Genomic DNA, 23,763 nt, shown 5'->3' with positions numbered 1-23,763 from the left:
CAGGTTTTATGATGGAGGTGAGGGTGATTTCACTTGTGCTGCTCCTGGCCTTTGTGTGTCCTGTTTACTCATTTTTTTGTCATTTTTAGCTAGCCCAAATAAAATATAACCCAAATATGAAAGAAAAGGGGCTTATTTCAAATGTAGATTTGATTTTTAAAATTTTATTTCTCACCTTTCAGGCCTTTCACCTAATATCTTCCTGACTATTTACCTGGTGTGTGCATTTACTACCACTGAGCTCCACGGATGGAGCCCCTGGTTGCCCTCAGGTCACAGTTTGTGACAAAGGGTGATCAGGCTTTTGATATTAGAGCCTGTGGAATTTCTTAACACCAAGTCTTCAGCTTCTTTTAAAACCCTTCTTAAAAATGTTCTTTTTGTGAAAGCATTTAGAAATGTTTGACATATTTATTTGATCTTATTCATTTTATTTGTTTCACTTCCTCTGTGCTCATGTTCTTACTCTCATTTTACTCGCCTCTTCTGGTTTTATTTCTTTATAAAGCATTTTGTAACTTTGTTAAGAAAATTACTAAGTTTATCATTATTATTAATGAAGAAAATGAACCTGCCTGTCTGGGTCAGGGATGGAAAGTAACGAAGTACATTTACTTGAGTACTGCACTTAAGTTTATTTTTCAGTGTATGTACTTTACTTGAGCATTATTTCTTTTCAGAAACTTATGACTTTTACTCCACTACACTTGAAAGACAAATATTGTACTTTTGACTCATTACATTTCTATGAAGTAGCAGAGCTTTTAGTCAGCGGAATGAGTTTTCTTTTATCTTGAAAATATGATAGGCCAATCACAGCCAACTCTCTCAGTCATGTTGTGCTTGCACACAGCTCAGTGTGAACCTGTCAGTGTCCTAACGACAGCGACATTAGATGAAGATGAGGATGAAGCAGGAGATTCTGAGTCCATGGTCTGATCTGAAGTCTGTGTTTGAAGGTTTAGAAATGAAGTAAGATTCATCTAGTTTTAAATGTTTGCCGTGTTTACCACGACCACACTTCATCACATATCCTCCAAGCTTTTTATCCTACAGGTTCTACACTCAGTCAGACAGGAGGTTGTTTCGAAGACATGCGTTTCTGTAAATCTGGACCAATTAAACAATGTGTTGACATAAAAAAATTTACTTTTGAATACTTAAGTATTTTTAAAATCAAGTACTCCAGTACCTTAACTCAAGTAAAAAATTTGACTGAACACCTTTCACTTGTATTGCAGTAATATTTGACCAGGAGTATCTATACTCTGACTCAGATAATGAAGTTATGTACTTTGTCCACTTCTGGTCTCGACTTAATCTCTCTAATGGTAAAAATGGGAATAACTTAAATGTTGGAGGAGCAAACAAAATACATTTATTTGCAAAGTAATTAATCACAATTAGGTTCCTGCATTTTCTGTTATCTAGAAAAAAGATCAGGTGTTTGGCGTTAAAAGAAATAGATTCATATTCATCTTTATAAAAATCAAACCTCTATGTGGTTTGAAGTTAAAGCAGTGATACAAAGTGCATGTGATTTGTTGTAAATGGGCTAAAACATGAAAAACCACCTTTAAATTAAACGGAAACTAAAACAAAAGTATAATCAGCTGCTGCAGGTTATCACCTCTGACTCAACTATTAGCTGCTACTTGGGGCAGTGCAGCGATAAGACTGAGGTTACACATTTATAAATCAGTTCCTGGTGTGGGCCGTACACAAACAGTGACACAACATGGCAGACAGCCCAGCTGATAAAGACTTTCAAAGTAAAATAACGTGGCTGACTTTAAGAAAGCCTCCACTGGAGTTTGACACAGATTGTGTTCAGGTCCTTTGGCGCCGTGAAGTTAATTTTGTTCCAGCGGCACAGCAAGTGAAAAACAAAGGTCAACATGAAGAGTAAACATGATAGCTGTGGCTTTTCATATGAAAGGTGTGTTGTTATTAATGTGCCGGATCATGACCACACCCACAGCAGTGTGGGAAGGCGGATCAAGACGACTGCAGCAACTTTTATATGCACGTCTTCACATGTTGAACGTTTCAGCTGAAGTGCGACGGCTGAGCAAACTGAGGGAAAACTCTGGAACCTGAATGGAAACAAGAAGAAGAAGAAGGGTCAAAGGAAGAGAAGAGAGTCTTTAGAAGGAATAAACAAGGTGAGTATGGATCCTGATTCTGGAGCCACTGAGCTCGATTCCTCCTGGGTGACTCCAGGAAGTCCCTCCAGAGATGAACCGGACAACCAGACTCAGGACCAAGAGCTGGATCCGGTGCTGGTTTGGGTTCCCAGCGGGAGGCGTCTGATCTCTGGTCTGCTTGGGATGAATATAGTCCTGCTGGGGGCGGCTCTGGTGGCAGGTCAGACCTTTAACCCAGAGGGCCTGAAGCACCAGGAGCCCCTGGTGTTCATGCTGCTGCTGATGGGGGTCAGTCTGATCTGGATGCTGTGGTATCTGCTGTGGGCCAGGAAACAGCCAGGGGTCTGCCCACATAAAGACCACCATGCTGGGGGAATCACTGTCATCTGTAAGTTCCTGTGTATCATCATTATATGACAAAATCTACACAATATTTGTTGTGGATTTTTACTGAAATATCCCTTTTTTCTGTCCCAGTGGTCCTGATACTTTTTGCTGCTGCCAGTCTGCTGCTGTACATCTGCAGGATTGGTTATTTGCTCAGTGTGAGGGAGTGTAATCCTGCTGCTAAAGTGCTCTCTCCATTCGTAGAGGCTCCCTTTCTCGTGCTGCAGGTAAAGAAAGTTCTGCCGCCACATCAATCACTGAAGAACAACAACAACAAAAAGCTGAAGAAAGAAAAATGTTAGGCAACATTTGATTGTAGAAAAACTTGAACTTTGTGAAGCCACATAGCAGTTGTAACATGTAGAAGTGGACTAGGCCTGCCATGCAACCTTTGCTCAACAGCAGCTATTATGGTATTGGAGCTAATTATAGGCTAATGCTAAATGCCGTTACAAAGTGCAAAAGTATTACAAGTAGATGAAAATCCTCAATCAAGCATGACACAATAATATTTTAACATTAGCCGCCATAACAGGTCGGACCAGACCAGATCGGGACTGTTAAAACAAAAAGATGGATGTAGGATTATGCTTTGTTTGTTTTTGCTGAATGGAGGATGGTGTGGTTTTGTCATGATAGAAATGTGGCGTTATTACTGAATGATCTTTTTATGTATTAATCTGAGGGATGTTAAAGTCTCTTCATCGCTCCACACAGGTCTGATGTTTACACCTATTAGTCACATTTTGTTTTTTATCAACACAGCAACTTTCAAGTTTTTTTTTTTTTATTTATAGACTTCTTTTTTTTAAGTTATTTTTTTGGGGCTTTTTGTGCCTTAAAGGACAGGACAGTAGAGAGACAGGAAAATGGGGAGGCAGAGAGAGGGGGAATGACACGCAGGAAAGGGCTGTCCGAATCGGGAGTCGAACCGGGGGCCAGCTGCAGCGAGGACTGTAGCCTCTATATATGCATACAACAGGTGGATGGAAACACATGGTTCAAACTTTGCCTGATAATGGAAACTGCTAATTCTATGTTTAATGTGCAATTTGGTGGTCAGTTGAAAATTATTATGCCCTACACATATTAAGTTTTGAATTAAAAACACCTTAACATCTTACATTATTTGGCTAATGGTGAAACAAATTGTAGCTCAACTGGTACAACCCCTCCATTGGGGGATTATTTTTTTCCTTAAAGGAGCTATATCTAAGTTTTTTGCTATTGCTACATAGCCAACGTTATCATTAACAGCTGTTTACTTACCAGTCTAGAAGAAAGCTGTCTCAAGTGGTGGAAACCACCTTATTGTTTTCCTTCTATTTCTATCACTTCTTTTCTTCTATTGAAGTTAGCATGCTAACCAGCTAGCTCTGGCCCGGTCGGACTGTCTCCTCACTTTCTGATACCGAGTCACTGTAGTGTCCAGTCTGTCCTGAAGGAGCAGCGCTGCTCAGAGGACGTATTATAACCTCTTGCAATGTAAACGCAACAATAGTCGAAACTCTTGCCAAGACTGGTAAGAAAACTGCTGTTAATGCTAATGCTGGATTTGTAGCAATAGCAAAAGGTATAAAAAGCTCCTTTACAAAGTTGCATGGTCCCACTTGACACAAAAAAATATGCATTACATTTATAATTTTAGCTTTATTTAGATTAACACGAAAAGAAAAATATGAAAAGTGAAAGTTTTACAGTTTTGCAGGCAGCAGGCGCAGTTCAAATAAAATGATCAGAATCTGCAAAATGTTAAATTTAAAGCCTCAAATATCTTTAAAATTCACAAGACTAAGGAATGGGCTGATTCAATAGAACTGAAATGATTAAACAATCACTTCATGATTATAAGACGCAATAAGAAGCAACTTTGTTCAGTACTGAAGGCAAACCACAAATGCAAAAAATGACTGATGTGTTTTATTTCATTATTTCCATGTCTCATAATCCCTCTTCTGATGATTTTTCTTTTGTAGACATATTTACTGTGGGCTCACTCCAAAGACTGTATTCACAGACACAAGATAATCACCAGGTGCATCACTTTACATATTTTAGACATTTTTATACGTGTGTTAGTTCATAGTTAAAGATGGTTTTTATTTCTAGCTTCAGGTGTTTGTTATTTTTGTATTTGTTCTTGTTTTAAAGAGATTTTTTTTTATATTTACCTGCTGTACTGGATGCAGGTCCGGGCTGATGGTGATCCTCTCTGCTGACCTGCTGCTGTGGCTGAACTCAGTCACAGAGGACTCCATCCACGAGGAGATCGAGTTAGAGAAGGAGGATAGTCTTCACTTCAGCAACATAAACTCATCTGAAGCAGACATCTCTGATTTTGAAGGTAGAGGCTGTATTCACTTAACAACCTAAGGCTAAAAGTAGCAGAAGAACTTCTTCAAAATAATGGGCATCTAACTTTAGGACTCCTAAGTTTTTGGTCCAAGAGTAATTCATTAAACGTTAGCACTAAAATAGCTCCTCACACAGTGGAATGTGCTTTAGTAATAAAATGAGTAAAAATACAATGATGGTTTACACAGTGCTGTGCTGCAGAGAAATATACGAAGAAAACTCTACAGATCCGACTTTGTTCAACAGTTGATTAAGGGCACATCAAATAATCACCAATTGCAACTAGAAGGGTGTTTAGAGATCACAGACCTCTGCCAAGACCAATGCCAAACTAGATACACCAGACTTCAGAAAAAAAAATCTAATTCATAGTAAATGATGCAGATTGGCACCAAAATGTAATGGGTTTGTTTCTGATCCATGACCCATCCCTCCTCCAAGTTCAGGGCAAATCGGTTTTGTGTAATCCTGCTGACAAACCAACAAACAAACCAGCAAACAGACAAGGGTGAAAACACAAATCCATCTATCTAAACTTTGATTATGTGTTGTCCTGTGAGACAAGAATAAAGTTGAAGTAAAACTTGCCTTGACAAACTGTCTGAATAGATATGAGGAGACTCTTAGATAGGAACCTTTAGGAGTCTTAATTAGATATGATCCTTTCCCAGATAGCAAAATGAATCTGGCCCATATCCAGCATGATTGTCAGGTGCTTCTTCAACATATGGACAAATTCTGGCGCACACACAGAAAATCTTCTGGTTGTCAGTTAATACTGAAAGATAACAGCCGGAATCTACACAGATGTGGAAGTATTTGGGCCAGACTCAGGCCGAGGACCCAGGCATGTGTTGGGCCATAAGTTTCATTTTGCTACATAGGTTGTGAGAAATACATCTTTGTACAATAAAGGGAAACATCATGGGTATAATCACACATCCCTGCCTTGTATTCTGCATTGTAATCAGTGTATTTCTCCAGGTAATTCGACCTTGTGTCAGTGTAGTACGAGTGCAGCCTGCCTCGCCTTCAGGAAAGGCTTCGAGATCCTTTACCCCTTCAACATCGAGTACTACTTGATGGCGGGCTGCATGATCTACGTGATGTGGAAGAACGTGGGGCGCAGGACGGGTCCAGGTCACCACGTTGGTCAGAAGCTGACCCTCCGTGTCGTCTACCAAGGTGGGATCATATACGGCCTCGTGTTCGGCGGCCTGGTCCTCGTAGTGGGAGTGACCGTCTTCATTCTCTACCAGGTGTGGGTCAGCCAGCGGCAGCTTCGCCTCACCGCCTTCCTCATATTTTACGGCTACCATTTAGCCGTCATGCCCGTCATGTCTTTCTGCTCCCTGGCTGGGATGCTGGTCCACAGGCTGGAGAGGAGAGCGCATGAAGGGGGACACAACCCTACTCGGAGCCTGGACGTGATCCTCCTGGTGGCAGCAGCTCTGGGCCAGCTTGCCCTTTCCTACTTCTCCCTGGTGGCGGCCCTGGCTCTGGGGACTAATGCTCCTCTGGCGGACCTGGAGCTGTCCTACTCCCTCCTCAGCCTGCTGGAGCTCATCCTCCAGAACATCTTCATCATTGAAGGCCTCCACAGGCACCCGAGCCTGCTGACCAAGAAGAAAGAGAGGGAGAGGAGCAGCATTTTTAAGGTACCTGCATTTTATTTGAATGTTTTGTAGATTAGCATGAAAAGGTTTTATTTCAATGAGAAATTGTCCCACAGCCAAAGAAAAATATTACCACGCCAACACAAGAGGAGAAGAGGGCAACAACTATTTCACTGCTGGAGGGAAACACGTCAGCACCCCCTGCTGTTCAGGAGCATCATGGGAAGGAGCCCTGGAGCAAAAGAGCGATTCAAGAAATCTGTGCTTTCCTCATCCTTTGTAATATCATGGTAAAGTCTTGTATGTTTTTTGTTTTTTTTAAGTAGTACAACTTCTTTTGTTGTTACTTCATTTCTGTGATTGACGAGTGTCCCCTCCTCTTTCAGCTGTGGGTCATACCTGCTTTCGGAGTACACCCCCAGTTCGAGAACGGCCTGGGGAAGCAGTTCTTCGGCTTCAGCACCTGGTTTGTTCTGGTGAATCTGGGTCAGCCGCTCAGCGTCTTCTACAGGATGCACTCAGTGGGAGCTTTGATGGAGCTGCTCATCTCTGCATGATGGGCAGCCGCGGCCTAACACTGACTGTCTGACTGCTGAGACGTTCATAAATAATTTAGTTTATATACATTATATGGCCAAAAGTACTTGGACATCACTGAGCACCTTTAGGATGAACTGGAACATCAACTGTGAGCCAGACCTTTCACCCAACATCATAGCTGAACTTCACTAATGCTTTTTGAGTGGATTAGATGTTTTACTTGAGTAAAAATGCTAATACAGCAATGTGAAAATAGCCCATTACAAGTGAAGGTCCAGCAAAGAATCGAAGTAAAAGTCCTCTGTATCTGACATGTGATAATATTTGACATTAATAGATTGTTGATTCTGACACCACATTAGTGCTTCTCCAGCCAGTTACTGTTATTGCCGCTCGGGATGGAGCTGGTTTTACACACATTTTATATAAAGTTAGGTAGTTTAGTCTTGTAGTTCCCAACCCAGGGTTCAGGCCCCTCCAAAGGCCAGCACATAAATCTGAGGGGTCCTGAGATGATTAATAAGAGAGGAGAGAAGATACACAATATTATATTAACCTTTTAGGAGATAGATAGATAGATAGATAGATAGATAGATAGATAGATAGATAGATAGATAGATAGATAGATAGATAGATAGATAGATAGATAGATAGATAGATAGATAGATAGATAGATAGATAGATAGATAGATAGAATATTCTCTTTATTGCGAAATATTGAGCAATTTTACCGCTGTGGGCCTCAAAAATGTATTTAAATGAAACCATCTGAAATGTTTAGAGGGGAAATCACATTTGAAATATGACAAGGGTTCTGAACCTGGCACTGCTAAAAAGCCAGAAAACACTGTATTTTATTTGTATTTTATCTGTAACTTGTAACTACAGCTGTCAGATGAATATGGTGCAGACAAAATGTACAATATTTCCCCGAGATGTAGTGAAGTGAAAGTATAAAGTAAGAAAATACACGTAGATTATAAGTACCTCTAAATAGTGCACAAGCCCATAACTTGGGAAAATGGAGACTGTTACCGTTGACCGCTGCTGAATGGAAGCAAATCCCTGCAGCCAGGTTCCAAAATCTGGTGGGACGTCTTCTCAAAAGTGAGACACCAAATGATAACACATGAGTTTAAATAACTTCATCTGAGCTCAAACTGATCAGTTTTTTATTTTGACAGGATTCAATATAATATTCACATCTGTAAGCGGGTTTCTTGTTGTTTCAGCAACAGAAAACATTTTGTCTGTCAGGACGTGAGAGAAAAGTCAGTGGTCCTCCACCGCACTGAGTTTCAGTCTCAATTAAGACCATGTGTAGTTTCTTTCAGCACAATGTGAAAGGCTTCAGCGTCCTTCAGTCTACAGTTTCCAGTAGTTCACATGTGGCAAAGAGTTTTAAAGATAAACGGAAAGTGTTCTGTGTGTTCTGAACATGTCAAAAACACAACACAAACCTACGTGCAAAACCTCCACAAACTATCTTTTTGGCAAAGTGAATAATTAAATATTCAATAAATCACGTCTCATGATTACATTTGGCATCAATTTAACGGCATCTGCTCTTGATACAGGCTCCGCAGAACATGCAGTAACTTACTGACACATTCTCCTAAACTTTGTCTAAAGAAATGACAAAAATGAAGATTGTGTCTGCTTGTTGTCTTTAAATAAATGCTCCTCTGATCAGAGCTGAGGTGTGTGGAAGGTAAACTGGCAGACGTTCGTGTTGTTGACTTCAGGATCCCTGAGTCGACCGGACATCTTCAGCAGCTCCTCTAAATCCTCTGGATCTCAAACAGCCTTATGTCCGTGTCGTACCAGATTGGAGGATCCACATTACTACGGCAACAAGAGGCAAAACAGAGGAAAAACAAGACATTGTGAAAACTCAGAACCGTGACGGCCAAACGCTGATTCTTGCACAGACTTGTCAGAGCAGTCTGAAATAAATCTACCAGGGGACTTTTTTTTTTTTTTAGTCATTTCATATTTTCACCTTGATCAAAAACGGAGAAGGTGAAACAAACAGGTCACACACAGGCTCCTGTTCAGTTTTCTTACCGTAAATAGATGACCCCCCACATGTATGTGCGGAACCACATGGCCGTGCCGGCGTTGGCCTGGTACTTTCTGATGAGTATAGGGTGGGGGATGGGGAGGAGGCCGACGAGCGTCCCATGCTGAAGGAACTTGAGGATTTCTGACTCGTCCGTCAAACCCCTGAGGAAGACAACAGCTCTGATCATGTTCATATTAACTATGGATCAAATCACTGTGTGTGATGTGAAATCATAGTCACAAACTGTGAACTTTCACATATTTTGCAGTTTGTCTGAGCTGCACAGAGCAGGGAGCTGATTTCAGTGTGATAATTGCACTGTGCGCCTCCTGCCAGCTCCAAACAGTCAACAGAGAAAGTTAGCAACTAGCTGGTGAACTCAGTGGAGCCTTTACAAGCTAAAGAGCCAGATATTTCAGTCCATTCTGGACTGACTATTGTTTTGAATGATCATGTGATCCATGTCTGCTTAATGTGTAAATAGTTAATACCATCTTTATAAGGTTGTGTCTTACCTGTGTGTGATGTTTAGCTTATTGTTGAGTTCTACCCCCAAGTGGCTGAGAAAACTGATTAGTGCTACTCTGAAGTAAAAATCTGGAGCTTGTTCATGTGAAATTAATGTGATACAACTAGAGCTGCAACAATTAGCTGATCAACAGTTAATTGACAACTATTTAGTTAAATAATCTCATATTTTAAACACAAAAATGTTAAATACTTCCTGGTTCCAGCATTAAAATGTGTACATTTTTTTGTTTTTCTTTGTCATATAATTTGAAACGGACAACACAAGACATTCAGGGAATTCAGCTTTGTCTGTGGGAAATTAAAACAAACATTTTTCACTATTTTATGGCATTTTCTACAGAAAACTACTTAAAAAAATGAATTGATAATGAAAATAATTGCTAATTGCAGCTCTAGATAAAAACACACCACAGATTTACATGTGATGTTTTGATAGAAGCCAAGCACCCAGTGCTGGATTGAGTTTTCTTCTTGGAAAATCTAGCACAATGGGCAGTGCCACTTTTATCAACAAAGACAACACAATTACGCCTTGATGACACTTATTTGTTGAGAAATACAATGCGCTTAGCACCAATGGCTTCAAACAATTAATTTAAATTATACAGTAATAAGATGTTTGCTTTTGACTATTAACGTTGAGTATTTCTTACTTGTCGATGCAAATCTTCTCCACCTGAGGGACCAGGACTTGTAGCAGCCGCATGATGGTCTGTAGAGGAAGCTTTGCCTTCCATGACAACACCTGAGAACACACAGGTAGCATGATATATATATTTCTATATAGATGGTGACATCAACAGATACAGAGGAAAAGACTCGTACTAACCCAGTCTGGATTAGCGCTCCAGGTCACTGTTGACGACACACTTGACAACCGACTCCTCGCTGCTTCTGACTCTGTGTGGCCAACCTGACAACGCCATAAAAAACAGCTGCAGGGGTTAGAAAGAAAACACCATAAACAAAGTAAGAGCATCACTGACGTGTTCTCCGCTGTACCTTGTGGTCTCTCTCGGAGTTGGACTCTGTGTCGCTGGCTCCAGCTGCAGCACTGTTGTCTGTTGTCTGTTGTCTGGCCTGTGGAGAGTCTGAGTTTGGGACAGTGACCATGGTACCATCCTCGCTCACCTGGGACTTCTCTGTTATCTTATCTATCCCTAAAGGACACAAGATGATATGTTTTAATAGCAGGTAAAAGGGATGACGAGAACATTCAAAAAGCTTATTAAAACAAAAATGGAACATTAAAAGAATAATTAGTCATTTTGGGAAATATCCCTTTCCATATTTTTTCTGAGAATATGACAGGCTGATACCATCCCTATGTCTGTCCAGTAAATTTAAGAAGCTGGCTAGCTTAGCTTAGTATAAAGACTGGAAACAGCTAGCCTGGCTATGTCCAAAGGTAACAAAATCTGCCTACCAGCATCCTTAAAGCTCAGTAATTAACACATTACATCTATTTTCTAGTATCTAGTCTGGGTTTTTATGACTGATTTTCTTTTTTATGATAAAATGACCTTGAAAGTTCTTATACAATCAAACTTTATACCTGGGGTGGCCTCTAAGCTGGCTTTGAGGGTGCCAGGCTCAGCAGGTACAGCTGGTCTGGAGCCCTCCATGGACTCGTTCTCTGTCGAGTTAGTCCTTGAAATCCCGGCCTTCTTCTTCCTCTGCAGGGCCCTCTGGATAGACACTGTGTCAGACAGCAGATTGGCCAGCTGGTGGAAAATGTTTCGCTTACGGATGATGGCGTACACCAGGTTGCAGTTGCCTGTGAGGGAGATTTTAGATTTTAAGTTAGTTAGGGGACGCCATAATGAGCTGCAAAGCGTTATACTGTTGAGTTCACATCTACATCCTCACCATCAAACTGATACTGTATGATGTTGTTGAAGACCTCCAGCAGAAAGAAGACCAGGTGGTGGTTGTGGGGGGATGAGAAAAGGAACCAGGGCGTGGAGAAGGCCTCCAGGAGGTGGAGCAGCTTGTTGGCGGCCACCATGGACAGACTCTTCAGATAAGGTGAAACTGTAAAAATCAGCAGGGAGGCTTTTAAAAACTTAGTTCACCTATTCTGCCAGCAGGGGGGGATGTTTCATCTGTGATACTCACTGTTAACTATTACTGTGAGCAGGCAGTCAAAGAGAGGCTGGAGACGCTGGTGTCCACTGGTGATGATTTTGTGGAAAATCTAGACATGAAAAAGTAAAAGCAATAATCATAATGATGGTAAGAAATATGAGAAAGACTGTAAGATCTTCTCTAACTCTTTGCTGTCACCAAGCAAAAAAAAAACAAACAAACAAAAAACTATTAATAATTGATATTCTCAGCTTCTTACTTGAGTATAAAATGTAAATGGGGCTAAGAAGAAAGACCATGATGTTGCCTGAATTAAACTGGGTAATTCTCTATATGGTGGCATTATTAGGACATTTCAAACTCAGCTTATCAGGCTCAGGACGACATAATCAGACTCAGCTGTGCTTAAAACAAACTCTGCTTTGAGTCAATTCAAGTCCAGTAAATGATATTAAATGCAACTCAATCACAGATATGTCTCAAAATAGAACAACCTCTATTCTTAAAGCATCAATCTGGATAAACACCACCCCAAACAAACAAACAAACAAACATGCAAACAAAAGCTTTTAAAATAGAAAAGACACATTTACTGTAGACATTAAACATTTAGCTTGTTGTTGTGCTAATTAATTGTAACATACTCAGTCACAGATGATTAAAATGCTAATGTTTAGTTTTGTTAGCATGCTAACACACTGATAGCATATTACCAGTCATTTAGTTAGCATGCTGCCACACTATGGTTTACGTTAGCATGCTACATTAGCAGTTAGTTGCACAGCTGAGAGCTATGGATTCATTAGTTTGTTTGACCTACAATAAACAATAATGTGGAAGTTTATGGGCCAGACTTGGGCTGAGTATCCAGCCATATGTTGGAGCAGAAGTTTCATTTTGCTATCTGGGAAAGTGCGATCAAATATAACTGCAACATCCTGTAAATGTGTCTTTTATCAGACTGTAAGTTTATTGAGTTGTTTCAAATCTATCAAAAACATGACATTATAGTTAAACATCGTTACCAAAGAGCTCTCTTTTGTTTCAGCACCTAACCTCTTACCACAATGAGGAGGTCGGCGTGGGTTCCTGTGAAAACAGGGATGTCCATGGGAACACGGAGAGTGTACGGCTTGTTCAGACGAACGCCAAAGTTCCTCTCTCCACTTAACAGCAGGAGGATGAACACGCCGATGTGTATGAGGCCCACACGAGCTGCAGATACACAGGTGAGGTTGCAAATAATGATTTATAACAGTTTACAGTCAGCTTAATACCTGCTCACACAATATTTCATTGTAAAGTATGACTCACACTGATCGGCTCTGGCATCGTTCAGGTAGAAGAGGATGGGAACCAGCATGTCCAACACATCGCTGCTTTTCAGTACAAAGAAGAGGAATTTCTAAGACACACACAGTCAGGCTTCATTAATATTCTTCTGTTTGCAATGATAATACCAATGTTTTCAGATTCTGAACATGGTATATGTGATGTTTGACTTTTCCATAATCTTTATTTTGGTGAGGTGTCAAGTTAAGTCACGGCTCAGGATGGGGGGGGGGCTCAACAGTGTTCAGTGTTAAGTGGAAAAATGACATTAGAATAAATAAACAAAGCTTAGTTTTGCTGGGAGTTGTAGTTTTTTTCTGCATGCTAAAAGATAACAAAGATGTTTCATCAACTTATGTAGTACATGCTAATTTAGGGACATGCTCAGAAAGAAATACTAAATGGCAGATTGCATTGAGTTGCAGAGGCTGGGGGAACAGAGCTGGCCTGGGAGTGACGTCAGGACGTTTACCAGCCTCTAACATTTGTTAAACTAGCTGTAAACACAAAGAACAGCTGAAGCTGATGGGAATGGCATAGTTTTGCAGGTATTTGGTCATAAACAAAGTATTTGATAACATGAAAAAGTCAAAGAATCATCAAGGTTATTACAGTTCATCCTGAGGGGACCATGAATGTCTGAACCAAACTTCATGGCCGCTCCACACAAGCTCCACACCTTGTTGAAGTCACAGAATTTCCAGAAGAGGATCAGCAGCTCCTGGTGGAACTGGATCTTCTTGTTGGATCGAGGCAGGTAGGTCTGGACCAGAGGATTGTTCAGCAGTCGAGCCAGGCCTTTCAGGATGAAGCTTAAGTCCTGATTAAAAAAAGAAAATCAACACTGTAACATCCAGTATGAGTCTATCCAGTGCTAAACGGCTAGCTGTAGTTCATGGTACCTCTTCTCTGTGGATCCTGGAGAGATAATTCACAAAGAGGTTATCAGGTCCAATAGGCTGAAAAAAATAAGAGAGGTGATTTTAAAGTCTGAATCAGTATCAGCGTGTTTACTATAATTTATACATCAATTCATGGATTCATTCATCCCCCTCGTACCTCCTGCTCCTCCTCAGCTACGGGGGATGTGGTGGGGTCCAGGGCCTGGAGGGCGGCTCTGGTGGCCGACCCAGCTTCGTGCTCCAGGGTGACGATAAGGATCTGCACCGCCTGCTCCACCAGCTGCTCCCGGTAGTCGGAGAACAGCAGGTGGTTGTACGGGATGCCGTAGCCCACGGGGTCGTAGGCACACACCACGTTGAGCAGGGAGGTGAACAGAGGAAGGGCATGTCTGGGCGACGCAGTGAAAGACAAGTGGAGGTCAGTCAGCGCTAAACAGGTGCACCGAGAGGTCATGCATGCTGGGCTGGCAGAAGTGCTCGGAAGTGAAGGGTTCTTAGGAGGCGTAGTATTAATGCATATCAGAGAGTGATGCATGTGTGTGTGTGTGTGTTTGTGCGTGTGTGTTACCTGTTGTCCGTGGAGCAGAAGAAAGCCACCCAGGGATTGAGGTTTTTACTTTCAGATGAGGGAGGAAGATACATGGCTTCAGAGAAACAGGTGAGGAGTAACTTCAGCAGCTCTGTCCTGAACAAACAGGAACACAGGAAGAACGGATGTTACTCGAAACGTTAGTAGAAAGAGTTCACACCCCCATCAAGGATATACAACCATCTAAATTCATTAGTTTAATGATTCATCTTTTTGGGAAATCGGTCACTTTCGTCTGGATCTAGAGCCACAACAAAATCCACATATAAAGTGTATCCGTCAGGCCTAACAAAGTTTTTAAATGCATTTCCTTCCACATAAAACATTAACATAAACACTTTTGCTGGGGAATTGCCATTGCTATAACTCATTGTTTCTTAGAGTATTACCACCATAAACTGTTGATCAGTGGAGCTGCACACAATCATAAAACTCCACATAGGAATCCCCATGTGTTTTATAGCCTATGTGCACGACATAATTGCAGCGCTGGCCTCTGCAGTCAGCAGGAACGTGCATTATGTAACATTCATGCTGATGTACATACAGTATGTATATCTGCGTGATCATGCCTATGCTAGTAGAGAACAAGATGCAAACAAAACTTTGACATGCTTATTAATGCACTGCTCCAAAGTGCCACTAATAGTCAAAAACATTACATCATTATATTACATTCATTTGACAGAAGCTTTTATCCAAAGTGACTTAAAAGTGCCTGTAGATCTTTTTCAAGGAAATCATACTTTGCCAGACCATCAGAGTTGGTATGTACTCCCGTCTCCTTCATTTATATCAAACAGGACACACCTACAGTAAATGTGTTTTGCCTCCAGTTATAGGAGAAAAGTGTGCACTAACTTTTTTCAGCCTCTTCCAATAATGTTATGTATGAAATAAGGAGAAAAAAGTACATACATTGGCAAAAATGTGAAAACAGAAGAAAATCTTTAGATCAGGAAATAGGGAAATTATCTAAACACAGTATTAAACCTGAACCTGCAGCCAAATATCATTTCATCATAAGCTGAAACCCAAACTTTCCACCAAACATCACTGAACAGGTAACTAGTTATAAGACATCCAGTTATCAGATGTTTATCCACTGCTACTGACGCTGCAGCCTCACCTGTTGACGTCATGGATGTAGTTCAGAGGAGGTGACTGAGCGAAACCCACCCCGGCCTCCCAGATGTACTCACAGCTGTCTATGGAGCGAACGGCCTCCGCTGTGTCCTGCAGCAGAGAAAACAGGAGTAATAGAAAGTAACATGATTTAGACTTATGTGTAATTATGATAACTGAGTCACCACTCAGTAGCACTTATATATTAGTACATCAATAATAATGTACCAGTAGCATAATAATTTAACACTGACAGAGACCTTTCTGCAGCACGAGTACTTTTACTTTTGATACTTCATAAATTTAGCTTCTAATACCTTTATACTTTTATTGAATGCAGGACTTTTATTTTGAAAAGAGTATTTTTATAGGTTTCACAGCTAAAGCTAAAGGTCTGAGCGGAGCAGTGGGCCAGTGTTCACACCTACTTCCTAAGCTGAGGACTCGGCTGACAATATCAGTGTGTGACACCTCGGCACAGATAACTACAGCTTCATGAATAGATCTGACAAGGTGCCACCATTGTTCCTCACATGCAAACTGACAGCAAAGGGCATTGTGCCACACACACACACACACACACACACACACACACACACACACACACACACACACACACACACACACACACACACACACACACACACACACACACACACACACACACACACACACACACACACACACACACACACACACACACACACACTCACTGGTGTTCAAACAAACCCTGGAAGCAACAATTTGGTGATTTTTGGCTCGTCAGCAATGTCACAGATCAGCAAAAGAGTCTCAAATTGTTTTATGAATAATTTTAAAAGCTAAAAAATAAGTTGAAAGCTCAAACCCAGAGCATTCTCACAAGAGAATCCACTTCATGCTTCCACTGATGTGTTTCTGTGTGTGCTTCACAGGTCACAGAGGCAGGCGGGAACAGCTCATGGTCATTTTCCACCCTCCGCTGCACGGTTTCACCCACACTGCTGGGTTTAACATTTCCTCTGTGAGGGAGTGAGGTGTGAGGAGTGGTCTGACCATGCAGAGGTCGCAGCGCAGCCATTTCCTGCTCCTTTGTTTGCTCAACGTCACTAAGACGCGTCAACTTTGTTCTTCTCAGCCCAGTTAACAAACATGGCCTCTCCTCCCTCTCTCTGTGTCATGTAGAGTCACTCATTAACTCGAGCTGCTGCCTGAGAAGGTTAGTGTGAAGGAAATAACAGCACTCACTGCTCTGCCTCAGGGCAAAAACAACTGACTTAACTCTTTTATATGAGCAGTGAAGTGTTGACTGTTGTAGCTTGAGGGCTAAAGGAAAGTAAACAGCTAACATTGTTTTCCTTTTATTGTTGAAGGACTCTTAAAGAAGGAGTCCAACAATTGCTTTTCAGGATGTAATTAGCCTAGCTTAGCATACAGAGCAGAGGCAGGTGGATCAGTTAGCCTAGCTAATCTGTCCACAGTTAAAAAAAAAAATAAAATACCAACAGTAAAACTGCTTAGTATTAGCATGTTAGCACCGCCATTGTGAACATGTTAGTATCTAGCTCTAGTGCAGCCTCACAGTGCTGCTAGCTTGGCTGTAGACTCTTTGTCCAAGCTGCACATTAACAGAAATATAATGTTGTGGCTTTTCAGACGTCACATGTTGGAGCTACTTCTTGGCAAACAGTTTACCCAGATGCACAGTGAATTCCAGATGTCTGTGATTCTGAATTAAGTCAGCGGCTGTTGTGAACGCTTTCTCCCACTCTGCTGCTTGTAGTGCAGTTTAAATGACATGAATGCAGCATTAGCCTGAAAAGGTCTAGGACTTATGGGGAATGGTGTTCGTTAAGCGATACTAAAAACGTAAATACTGAATAAACGACCATATTAGATCATTTTAAAAAAGCTCCTATCTTATCTAAACATAATGTCAATGGGATTATAAATGAGGTTTCTTATTTCTGGATCAGAACCTGGAAGTTCTGGTTTCATTCCACCTTTGTTTGGTTTTAGTCTCTGTACCAATACAATGGTACCAAACCTGTCCAAACTTTGACGATGACATATCAGCAAGCTGGCCCATATACTTCCACATCTGGGCTGATTCTAGCTGCTATCCTCCAGTGTTGGCTGTGGAAGAAGCATCTGAGCATCGGGCCGGGTTAGGGCCGAGAAACCAGGCGTATATTGAGCCAGAAGAAACACAAATGTGTGGCCCAAGTATTAGTTTTTACATGTCTGTTTTTGTAAGTAAGCATCTATCACACAGTTAATAAATAAGCCCGAGGTGGATACTTTAGTGAGTCTCCTTAATTAGCTCCTGAATATTGGCTGGAGTTTGTCTGCAGCTGCACAATGAGGCCGCTGCAGACAACACCTGAATGTCTGCCACACACTGATCATAAGGTAACGTGGAGGGTGAGTGGACTCACCGCGCTGCTCTTCTTGTGGCTCTGGACGGTGAAATCTGGACAGAAGAGCAGGTCGGCGACGGCCAGCAGCAGGGATTCAGCCAGCGGCCGAGCTTCATCATCACCGCCATCTTCATCCAGACGCTGGAGGGCAAAGAGACAAGTTCGGAGAGGTCACATGACTGTCAACTGTCAATATTACAGATTATATACAGTTTATGTTATTGTGCCCACGCCCAGTTTCCTTTAGCCATAAAGAGAGGTTTTAAAAACAGTTTCTTCTCTTCAAATCGAGTCAATAACACTCTCTACAAACTGAATTCATACGATTACAAACAAACCCATTAGCCTGTTCCCACTGCTGCAGCTCTGCCTTTTACCTCAGTCCCACACTTTAATTAAGGGACATTTGATCCCTCCTTAATTCAACCACTGGCCAGAAGGAAGGGGGAGATACAATATGGGTAGTGTTTGGACCGTGGTCCCCTGACAACCAGGTAACCAGAGAACCAGCAGCCGTCAGGAGGGGGGGGTGGGAGTGAGGGGGTCGTCAGCTTTGGACAGTGACCTCGACAGCATCAACAGCAGCAGCAACAGTCTCACGTTACAGATCCTCCAGACCCTGGTCTGAAAGTCAGACAGCATCACTTCTAAATGGTGCAGGTTTATTAGAACCGTGAAGCTCAAAGAGGCTTAAGATCCTCAGATGTGAGCAGAGCTGAAAGGCTGCTGACGGATTCAACTCCACGGACTGTCTGCGCAGGGATAGGATTCCTCTGTCGGCTGCTTCCAACACCACACAAGGCACTGCGGGTTGGTACTTGTCTCAAGCTGCAGGGGTTTAGTGCAACAACTGCTGCTGTGAATCAGTTTAGTCTTTTGCTTAATCTTTGCCGGTTGTATTAAATATCATATCATCAGCTTTTGATTTCATATGGCAATCATTTTAGCAAACAGTTGCTCATTTCCTCATCTAGCCAACATGGAGCAACATTAGCATTTATTTGGGGTGGCATATGTGCCCATCCCTCTCTTTTAGCTCTGTGTTTGGTCTCCACCAGCTCTTGAGGGAAATATCTGGCTCTGTAGCTGCTAAATGCTAGTGGACAGTGACTTTTTACAGATGTGAAAATGATCTGCCTGCTGCAACTGAAAACGACACAACAAGAGAAGTGAGAGCGAACAAAAACAGTCAAGTTGTGTCCAGACAGATAAACAATGAGCTGTAACTCACTATAAAAGGGCCAAAAAGCTGCAGATTCAGGTGATAATTCTCTGTACATTCATCTAGGATAAAAATATAGATTATAGCTGGTTTAAAGAAACCCTGTGGAGTTGTGTTTTGGGGTAGTAAACAAATAAAAGTTGCGCCAATATTTCTGCTTCCTCATCACAAAGCACAAGAGTCTCACAAAACAGGCAACCACTCGTAAGAACTTTGCTCCATAGCGCTACCAGTGGCAAAAAGAACTCCACATGGTACCTTTAATTTTAGCTGATAAAAGAAATGGAGCATTGCAACAGAAAAGTGCAAAAAAAATTAAAAAAATAAAATCGGCTGCATCAATACAGCTTATCATTCACACATCGACAGCTGCACAATGCTGGTCTAATTATCGGGAACAACTGAGACTTCGGTTTCTTTGCCCAGAGACACTTCAACATTTAGACAAGTGGAGATGAGGACGGCACTGCCAACCCTGTGATTACTGGAAACACTGCTTCACCTCCTGAGAATGTCTTTCTACACAAATAATAAGTGCAGACTTTTATTCTTGACCTTTTTACAGACAGAGACAGTTTTTACAACTTTCAAATCATCTTGTGATTTTTTGCGACATTGTCCTAAAAATTAAACGTTTTTTTTCTAGTTGTTTTTTTGCCAAAGGCTTTGTCAACACGGAAACATAATTAGTTTTTGTTTTCACATCAAACTGAAATTAGCTCTGCCAGTTAATGTGAGTTAATGTGAATTAATGTCAGTTCATGTCTTCCTGTCATGAAAAGAATTAAAACAGTAATGTATTTAATAAGAGTGAAGAAGAAGCTGAAGAGACGCAGCTTCCAGGTCTTACAGTGAAGTGTAACTACAACACACACACACACACACACACAGACAAACTCTTCCTCACTGCATTCCTTTCTTATTACAGTCCACTCACAGCAGCAGGTTCTCTTTCACCAGCTTCATGTGAAATCATTTCATTTAAAATCCTCTGCTGTGAGCACTGATGCGATGAGAAAGTTACACAGCACAAGTGTTCCTGGAGGATGACCTGGCATCTCTCTCTCTCTCTCTCTCCAACTACTTCCTGTAACAGACTGTGTGTCAGAGTCGTACCCCCGCTCTGCCGGCTCCGGGCACGGTGGACCAGAAGAAGCCTCTCCAGTCGGCGTCCTCAAAGATGTAGGGCAGGATGCGGGTGAGGAGGCGGGTGCAGTTCAGGACGATCTGACGCTCTCTCTCTGAGGGGCAGCCTGAGTCGGATCCCTGGACCAACCTCTCCACCGCCTGAGGAAACAAACAAAAGCACATGTATGAGACTGTAAGACCTTCAGACTGTATTAAACACAATGTTTGGACAGTTACAGATTTTTCATTCTTCAGCCTCTGTGCTTTTCTCCAAATGGACAAAAAAAATATAGTAGCAAATGTTTTGAGAGCAGCTTGTTTATTTACAACATACTGGCTTTATATTGTGGTGTTGCCACTTTACTTTTTCCACCGGCAGGGAAACAAAAAGTGAGATGAGGAAATGAACAAGAGAATGAATTAGTTTAAACCAGGAAGTAGGAAAAGAAAAAAAACATTAAGATTTCTGACATACCATAAAGAGATTCAGGGGAATTCAGGGGAGTGCAGACCTTAGGCACCTGGCTGTTTGTCATTTGTATGTTCATTTTGTCTCATGTATTTTTGTGTGTTTTATAAATGTATGTTTTTACTGTGTTGCCAGGAAGACAAATTTCCATTTTAGGCAAATCTAATGGAGACTTGAATTCCAAAACTTTTAATCAAGAAAAAATATTCATTGTCATTTTTTTACCTGGTAAAATGAAACATGGCCAAACATCTTAAACATCTGAATGATCATTCCTGTGGATTGATAGGTGCAGGTACATTGGAAAGTGTCACTTCAGTCTTGAAAATGAGAATATCCTGCACACTGCTCTTGTACAGCATCACAACCATCCTAACATTCGGGTCTGTCTAGACCTTCTTACAACCGTGATCTCAATTAATCTCAATTACAAATCTCGAATCTTGTGTCTTTTTCCTCATCTGCTGTGTCTAAAAACTTCCCTCTACTTTAACATGAATGACCTTTGACCTTTACAAACATGTTTTACACTCAAACTGTGGGAACAACAAACAGCAGCATTCCTCCGACCCGCACTGTATCCAGGACGGACCGAAGCCCAGCTGCAGCTCCTAACGCGACACGCTGCGCAGTAATCTGTGCAGCTCACCTTGTAGCAGAGGGTTGCCAGGTTGGACGGAGACTCCTCTCTGACGGCTCTTATCTCGGCCGCCGGCACCAGAGCGAAGACATCCTGGGCGGTGGTGGAGGCGTCGACCCAGAACTGGTCCCAGAACAGATCGTCTGAGGCTTCAACAGGCTGCAGGAGAGAGGAGGGACACACACACACCAACACATCACTCTGTGTGTTTACAGCTGTTTGCAAATGTTTAAGCAAATTCCATCTGTTGATTTTTGAAGTGAAAAGACATAAATACATCAGCAAACAGACTTAAACATGAGCCTTTCTTCGATGTTAATGCTCTGTTAGTTTTCTTTAAGTTGAGAAAATAGAGAACAACTAACTCAAAACTTCATCAACTTGTTCAGCATTGATTGACTCTTTCAGACTTCTAAGACGGGTGAAGCTGATGATAAATTCTCTCCAGACCTTGTGGTAACAGTCACCAACTGTGGGTTAGGGTTAGGCGTGTAAACCAGCATCTGAAAATGAAGCTCACTGAAAAAAAATGAAATGACAGTTAAGACGAACAGTGGAAGTTAAGATAAGATCTGGAAGACCAAGAAATCTCTCAGATAAAACTAAGTTTTGACTGACATAGACGTGGTGGTGCAGCGTTGATGCACAAACAGGGTCGACACGGAGACAGACGGAAACCCCTGCAGTCTGCAAAGGAACATCTGGATCAGCCAGAGTGCTGATAAATGGAACTTTTTTGGACGAAAACACCAGAGGAAGAAGCGGGATTTTGAATGACACTTTTCCAACTGTTAATCATGTTTCGCTTTGGAGGAAGGAAACATTTCTCAGATACAGGGAGGAATAGAGTCCAGTAGATATCACCAAATGTCCTGCAGTCAGTGAACTGCTCAGAGATCCAACAGTCAGATATTAAAGTCAGCACATAAATGGTCTTAACTTAAAACATGAAGAGCATATGTAGGATACTAAAATTATCATTGAGGGTGCAAATAATGACCAACAGTGAAAAAAACCTGGTCATTGAATTTATTGTCACAGTAAAACGTTAAATGTTTAATTCTTGCTTGAAAATTACTCTTTTTAGTTTTCTGTCAATTGACTGATTAATCGACTAACCGTTGCAGGTATAACCAACATGCAGCAGTGACACAGGCTGATAACATCTAGTCAGTTCCACCTTAAATGCACCTGCCAGGGGGACACAGTTCTGCTGCCTGTTAAAAAACTCATTGAATTCAACGTTATTCAAGCCACGTGTTTGATGTTCAAGTTATTTCAGGATCATTAAACAAAAATAAACAGGAAATGGTAAAAACCTAGTTCACCCAGAGGCCAAAATGGAGCTTTCAAGCCTCTCAAAGTGATAAAAATATTGACAGAAACATAAATATTCCACGAAGCAAATGTGTATTTAGTGTGAAAATCCTAAATTCTACACAGATTGCAGTGTTTTCCTTGTTTTCCTCTCCACTTTGTGTCATTAGGGCTTCAGGTCAGGCTGCCATCTGGTACCAACTTTCTCTCCACAGCCTCAATATAAACCACAAACGCACAAACGACGCGCTCCGCTTTACCTTTGTGTTTTCATCTAAATAAAAACCCACCTGTGTTTTGGTCGTGAGCTGGATCACCGCCTTCCTGAAGTGAAGTTTAGTGTCGGTGTTTCCCATGTTCTGTCCCGGTCCTCCTCCTGCCTGTTTGGATCCGCGTTAACACTGAGTCGCCGTGAAGGAGGATAATCTCCCTCATCCACCGCTCAGTCGCTCAGCGCTCCTGACGCGTTCAGGTGCTGCTCGTAAACCATTTCTTCAAGTGTGTGTACGTCAAATATAGCTTCTGCTGTAGTTTTTGCGGCCTTGTAACAGACATAATTCTGACTTCGTGGTACTGCTGAGTTTAACACCAAACAATAGCTGGAGAGAATGTAAATGTATGATGTTGTAATTATGTGTTTTTAAATGATTTTTATTTCAGTTTTAATAATATAAATCCACATCATGTATACTTAAACACGTCTCTAACATTTACCGTCACAACAAGCTCAACCTCATTGTCTTTTATGTTGTTAGCTTATGCTAGAATATGTTATGTGCATAAGACATGAACATGAATTCAACTGATATTTATTAAGAACAGTCTCCTATCCTCAACTAGATGAAATTTAAGGGCACAAAGATTAAAGTAAAAAGTGTAATGTAAAAGTACAATAAACTATGGATTTCATA

General features: G+C 41.4%; 2 protein-coding genes across 2 annotated transcripts; one reads left to right on the top strand and one right to left on the bottom strand.

Annotated features, from left to right (window-relative positions):
* Nucleotides 1-1,964: 1,964 nt before the first annotated feature.
* Nucleotides 1,965-8,583, top strand: LOC130162634 (proton channel OTOP3-like). Its single transcript, XM_056366407.1, has 7 exons — nt 1,965-2,535; nt 2,625-2,761; nt 4,511-4,569; nt 4,724-4,878; nt 5,874-6,547; nt 6,622-6,795; nt 6,892-8,583. Exons 1-7 carry the CDS (start codon nt 2,172-2,174, stop codon nt 7,060-7,062), a joined length of 1,734 nt encoding a protein of 577 aa, XP_056222382.1. The 5' UTR covers nt 1,965-2,171; the 3' UTR covers nt 7,063-8,583.
* hid1b (HID1 domain containing b) lies at nt 8,201-23,302 on the bottom strand. Its single transcript, XM_056366406.1, has 19 exons — nt 23,143-23,302; nt 21,545-21,694; nt 20,415-20,585; nt 18,095-18,217; nt 15,682-15,788; nt 14,532-14,648; nt 14,121-14,352; nt 13,964-14,020; nt 13,741-13,881; nt 13,044-13,134; nt 12,793-12,944; nt 11,760-11,838; nt 11,511-11,675; nt 11,197-11,418; nt 10,644-10,801; nt 10,471-10,554; nt 10,295-10,386; nt 9,113-9,271; nt 8,201-8,890 (listed from the first exon to the last, which is right to left on the bottom strand). The coding sequence occupies exons 1-19, from the start codon at nt 23,206-23,208 to the stop codon at nt 8,827-8,829; spliced, it is 2,430 nt and encodes an 809-aa protein (XP_056222381.1). The 5' UTR covers nt 23,209-23,302; the 3' UTR covers nt 8,201-8,826.
* Between the last annotated feature and the right edge of the window lie 461 nt (nt 23,303-23,763).

Source organism: Seriola aureovittata, chromosome 21 (assembly GCF_021018895.1).
Source record: "Seriola aureovittata isolate HTS-2021-v1 ecotype China chromosome 21, ASM2101889v1, whole genome shotgun sequence".
Taxonomy (NCBI): Eukaryota; Metazoa; Chordata; class Actinopteri; order Carangiformes; family Carangidae; genus Seriola; species Seriola aureovittata.
The sequence above is the reverse complement of the archived record's forward strand: the minus strand, read 5'-3'. Positions and strand labels throughout refer to the sequence as shown.

Bases quoted from the DNA above. Each gene is read 5' to 3' on its own strand.
- LOC130162634 (XM_056366407.1), top strand. From the start codon at position 2,172: ATGGATCCTGATTCTGGAGCCACTGAGCTCGATTCCTCCTGGGTGACT. The intron at 4,570-4,723 runs GTGCATCACTTT...TACTGGATGCAG, and splicing joins AGACACAAGATAATCACCAG to GTCCGGGCTGATGGTGATCC. The intron at 6,548-6,621 runs GTACCTGCATTT...ATTGTCCCACAG, and splicing joins AGAGGAGCAGCATTTTTAAG to CCAAAGAAAAATATTACCAC.
- hid1b (XM_056366406.1), bottom strand. From the start codon at position 23,208: ATGGGAAACACCGACACTAAACTTCACTTCAGGAAGGCGGTGATCCAG. The intron at 11,839-12,792 runs GTAAGAGGTTAG...TTTCATGTCTAG, and splicing joins ACGCCGACCTCCTCATTGTG to ATTTTCCACAAAATCATCAC. The intron at 11,419-11,510 runs GTGAGGATGTAG...TCTCCCTCACAG, and splicing joins CATACAGTATCAGTTTGATG to GCAACTGCAACCTGGTGTAC.